The sequence below is a fragment of the Amia ocellicauda genome, chromosome 11, assembly GCF_036373705.1.
Source record: "Amia ocellicauda isolate fAmiCal2 chromosome 11, fAmiCal2.hap1, whole genome shotgun sequence".
Lineage (NCBI taxonomy): Eukaryota > Metazoa > Chordata > Actinopteri > Amiiformes > Amiidae > Amia > Amia ocellicauda.
Window position 1 is genome coordinate 30,554,268 of NC_089860.1, and position 5,314 is coordinate 30,559,581.

Sequence of the window (5,314 nt, forward strand, 5' to 3'; positions counted from 1 at the left end):
CAACCTGAATTTAATTGCGCAACAATTCCTACCATCATCTGTTCCTTTTTCACTTTTAAAGATTTTATTTCTTAAACTTCCCGTTCACTTCACACAGATATGTTGATTAATTAGCCCAACAAAAAAAGATGCAGAATATTTCAGCAGAAGTCGCCTACTACACTGCAGCATAGAAAGGTTATCAGTTGGTTACCCACCCTGTTTAAAAAAAACAAACCACGATCTGAAAATCAATCCTAGCCAACACCACCATTTCCAGCCAGACCCATGAAAATCTACACCTAATTGAATGACGTCAGAAAAAAAGCAACACTAATCTTCAGCAAAGCCTACATTTAGGGACTCTAACACCAGATAATATTGTTATTCTAAATTATAATACTGCATTTCGGCCTCAAAAGGAGCGGCCTTCTAGTTCCCAACATTGTATTGCATCAGTAGGTTACATCCCCCTAATTAAGTCTCACCATTCCCAAATCTTCTCCACAGCAGGTGAGCCATGGATTTCTGGAGAAGACACATGAGAAACATTCAATATAAAACTCAACAAATCATTTCTGCCAGAATTACACAACTCTGTACATCAGGAGAAGCCCAGGTTTCTCAAATGAAAGTTAGTTTGGATTCAATGCAAGGGGAGATAGAAGGGGTTGCATAAAGTGCTGCAGAAGAATTTGTCAAATAAGTGTGACTGCAGCTTGAAAACGTTGAGAAACACTGACTCATACCACTGGAGCAACACACACACCAGACCCGCTACACAACAGCTGAATCATGCATATAACCCTGACAGCACCATAACAGCTTGATCTTTTAAGAGGTTGCTGGTGCTGCAAGGGGCCTGACAGGGCTGTAAACAACTACAGCAGAAACTATGGCAAGAAGGGTAACGACAGCTGAAAACGCCACAAGAATCAAAAACCATAGGGGACTGGAGACTGAGAAGGCTAGGACATGAAAATATTGTATAAACTGGCCCCTTTAGCGAACTGGTGCTGTATCAGAGTGTCCCTGAGTTAGGAGGCCATGACGCAGTTGTGATGTACAGACTAGGACGGCCTTGATGTCGGATTTTGTGCCCAGCCCCTCTGTGTCTGGAACAGAAAGTGTACTGGCAGCTTGGGTCACACTCCTGGCAATGTGCGGCTGTTCCTGGAGGTGATGTAACGAACTCCTGTCGGCGCGCTGTGCCGTCAGCGTTGCCCCTGTGACTCATCTGTTCTGAGGAAGAGCAGATGCATCAGCACTGAGCTCGCACTCCCCGTGCCGCAAACACAAAAAAGCACAAAAACATAAAAAATACGATGCTGCTCTGGCACTCCCTGGTGGACAAATCAGAAAAGACACCTTTACGCCATTCTGATTTCGCTAACCTTAGCTACTCGGTGAAAGTAAGTCAAGGACACTGAAGAAGAATCAGAGAGTACTTTTGTATCAGCAGCCACTTTACTGAGACTTCACTGAACTCAACCAATATATATTTAAGCTTTTATCAGACTTTGGTTACAGTAGATGGCAGCAACCCCCGCACAGGTTTCGCTGCAGTCTATCCCCTGATGAAGACCCTGTGTTGGATCTCTGATTGGCAGTGGATTCTCTGCTTCTAGATATTCCTTGATTTACAGCAGTCTGCAAGTGATGATCTGGCTGCTCACTCTGGGTGACATTAACTGATCCCAGTGCCGAGTGATTTTGCACGGATCCCCGGTGCACAGTTGTTGTGTGACTGGCGGTTGGCACCAGGTTCCCCGAAGGCGAGTCCTCTCTATTGAATCCATTGCGGCAAGTGGAGAAGGGTAATGTGGCACGACTACGCCTGTCCCTCTGTCCACGCTGCAGCGAGGGACCTGCTCTGCTCTGATCTCTGGGCTCCCAGAGTTGCAGTTCCTCCATAAACTGCTGCCGAAGCCCCTCCACTGCAGCACTCCACCTCTGAACACAAACCACAAAGCAGCCTTCAGCACGAGAAATCAGGGGCCGCACTACAGAGAGCATAATCACAAAAACAATCGAATAATTCTCAGATCGAGTATAGTGTATTCCCACAAGGACTCCAGCAAGTCCTGGGAAACCCCACATCCAAACAGATTGTGAAGCTTTTTTTAAAGACTCCCCTCATTAAATATAAGCACTCACACATCATTTACATTAAATACACACAACTGCCACCAAGGGTAAAACAGGCTAACATTTCTCTCTCTCTCTCTCTCTCTCTCTGCCTCACCAGACTCTACCTGTCTGAACCACTGCTGGATCAGGCCGGCTGTCAGGGGTCCTTCAACGCTGGCATCCCTCCGCAGGTAGACCATGCCCTGGTCGGTCTGGTAGAGCATGGGAGGGTCGGGGACTGGGGGGGGCCACACGCTGAAGCGCAGCACTTGGAGGAAGGGCTGGGAGGTGCCGGGCTGCACCACGGGCAGGAAGCTGAGGTTGTAGTTGTGGGGCAGTAGTGGGGGCTGAAAGCGCTTTAACATGGCGTCCACCATCAACCGGGTTCGGTCCTGCAGCCGGTGGTTGCAGCACACCCCCCGCACCTTACCCGCGTTGTCCACTCCCACCAGCAGGCTCCCCCCTTCCCCGTTCAGGAAGGCGCAGGCGTACTTGCGCAGGTCGTGTTGGAATATATTCCTCAGGTAATGCCCTAGGGTACAGGAAAACCCCGCCCCTCCCCAGGTCAGTACTCTCAGCAACACCTCATTGTTACTGGAGGGCCACAGTCCCTCAGCTACTGTACTTAACTTAATATCCCCAACAGACACAGAGCTGGACGCCGCTTCCCACTGTTTGGGAAACTCTAGTCTCCGCAGGACGACAACCCACAACCATCCAGACAGCGCATCATTGTGTGCTTTACAATCGACCCTAATTTACATATCATGCAATACCCATATATGTCCTCCTTTCATGAGCATTGTGGAGTTTTTTAAATGGCTACATCAAAAACTGTCTGTCTGGGGTTCTCCTGGAAATTAGTTGGGAGATACTGTAATGAGTCAATAATTCAATCAATTAGATCATTAAGAGCTTAGAGGGAAATTAAAATCAGAAAGCTCTTCGGCCCCCAGGGACCAAGGGTAGAAATCACTGTCTTAGGACACACAGCTCCCTCACAAACCTTGCACTGGAGCTCAATGTCTCCAGCGGGTTATTATGAGTGTTTCTTCCAGATTATCTTCAAGCAGAGACACACATTTATTGTACACAAGGGCAGGAGTGGATACCAGACGGGTTTTTATCAGTATTTGGGATGAATGTAGTTTGTTACAGTACAGCTGAGGCTTTGCTACACATACTGTATATCACAGGACACAACAGGAGAGTAAGGACACAGCACACACAAGTACAACACAATGCTGTATCTCCACTGATAACACAAAACACTGCTGTGCACTGGCACAACACGGGTGGATTAAAACAAACACATGAATCCAAATCAACATGACGAAAGGCCGATTTGTATAGTTTTCCAGTTTCAATACACGTCTTCTCGTTAAGTTTCTCTGTCAAAGACTCTCTCAAACCCTAAGGATTGCCACCAACCACTCAAATTGTAAATGCAAACCACCTGCGCACATCTGCTCAAAAGGAGAATGTTTCGAAAATAAACATTTTAAGTCACGATTCACCCTTTATATTAGTGTAACATAATAACATTATCATTCAAGAAACTGTAACTAAATGTACACCTAAATCAGACTGACATTCTTATATCTGGTGAGAACTAATTCCGCCCACCTGAGATAGCATCCATGCGCAAAAACAAGGTCTGCATTACAAGGAAAGTAATGCGCTTCAAACTTTAAATAGCAAATGTACAACGCTTGCATAAAGCAAACCAAGCAGCGTTTTAAAATAAAAGCACAAAAATGTAGCATTTACAAAATCCAGTCGTCTACCAGAAGTTAAGAGATTTCTTTGCAAAAAGGTGCTCCATCAATAAATCCCACTCGGCGTGCACGAACGTCCCTGATCACGCCTGGCAAACCCTCATTACACAAACTGTCTCAGGCATTCCAGCCAGAGTCGGGTAGTAAGGATGGGGAGTCGATCAGAGAAAAGTCGATTCCCGGCTGTCGATACTCGGTAATCGATATTGTTTCGGAGAATAGGTGGATCGATTCCAATTTCATGTAGGCTATCCGACTAATGACAATAGCAAGGATACAAAAGAACGGTAACTGCCAGTCGTATCTGAGCATGCTTCTCCCTCCCTGGCTTGTGATAAGGACAATTTAAATATAAAGGATATTACTTGCCTCTCCCTAGCTTGAACTCCAGATTGCGCGTCTCGCTGCCTATCTGCGCCCCGTAAAACAGCCTCTCCCTGCCCGCAATGCCCCGCCTGCTGATGGCGCTGTCCGACTGCGTGACCCCCGGCTCGGCATGAGGCAGATAACCCCACCTGAAGCAGCGCTCCTTGGGGAAGACAAGAGAAACACACATGGCCTGGGGGTACCCACTGGAGTGCCATCTACACCGACCCCTGAGCGATTTTTAACATCAAATCAAGGACTTGCAGCTGCAGATTTTTCAGATTGATGGATTTGTTTTTTTCATTATAATGTGTTCTACAATAAACGTATAACTGTGTTCTAACGTTTGTCTATGTGATACTTGGGTTGTCAGCTATGATGGGATGTCCAAGAGTTCAATTTCATCATATGACATAAAGGCTTTAAGAACTGGCCCACCTGCAGTCTGAAGCTGTTTACAGGGACTTATGGAATCCGTTAAGCTTACTTTTTGATATGTATGATCACTATAAATAGGATTTATTTAAATAAAAAAAGCAAATATGCAGTTCATTCATTCAGCAATACCAACTAAATAGCCTATAAGCTAAACTGTGTTCAAAATCTTTATTCTGAGCTGTACATTTTAATTATTTCAGTGTTGAGGGATAGTTCAGACAACATTTGTATAGTTATATTGATGGGTCAGATAAAGCAGAGGACACGTTAGTACTAGTGTCAGTCCTGGCCAACCCTAAACTTTGAAGCTACATCAAATCCACATCATGCATCTTAGTAAAGGCAGTAGAATATCTGATTTGTCTTGCGCTCTTTGCAATTACAATGGGCATTTCAGGCCGGGACAGTCTGTGTGCAGTGCTGCTCACCTCTGTCAGTCGTTGCTGTCTGGCAGTTAGGCGCCTGCCCCAGACAGACCTCCGCCCAACCCGCAGCCTCCCATAGCCTGTGGAGGATCTCTTCTTACTGAATCCCTGCCTCTCCAGCACTGTGTCAGGTCCTGACTGGGCTTCCTTGGTCTCTGGAGGCCCCCAAGAGCCACACTCCCTGTAACTTGCCTCGGG

The 5,314-nt window shown here is 46.3% G+C and overlaps 1 protein-coding gene across 1 annotated transcript; it reads right to left on the reverse strand.

Moving 5' to 3' along the window:
* Nucleotides 1–463: 463 nt before the first annotated feature.
* Nucleotides 464–4,443, reverse strand: LOC136762746 (schlafen-like protein 1). The gene is made up of 3 exons (XM_066716306.1): nucleotides 4,257–4,443; nucleotides 2,225–2,641; nucleotides 464–507 (listed from the first exon to the last, which is right to left on the reverse strand). The coding sequence occupies exons 1-3, from the start codon at nucleotides 4,441–4,443 to the stop codon at nucleotides 464–466; spliced, it is 648 nt and encodes a 215-aa protein (XP_066572403.1).
* Nucleotides 4,444–5,314: the final 871 nt, after the last annotated feature.

Excerpts from the sequence above, each read along its gene's own strand:
- LOC136762746 (XM_066716306.1), bottom strand. The coding sequence starts at position 4,443 with ATGTGTGTTTCTCTTGTCTTCCCCAAGGAGCGCTGCTTCAGGTGGGGT. Across the intron at positions 2,642-4,256 it reads GGAGTTCAAGCTAGGGAGAG|GGCATTACCTGAGGAATATA; the intron begins GCAAGTAATATC and ends CCTGTACCCTAG. Across the intron at positions 508-2,224 it reads GTTCAGACAGGTAGAGTCTG|AAATCCATGGCTCACCTGCT; the intron begins GTGAGGCAGAGA and ends TGTCTTCTCCAG.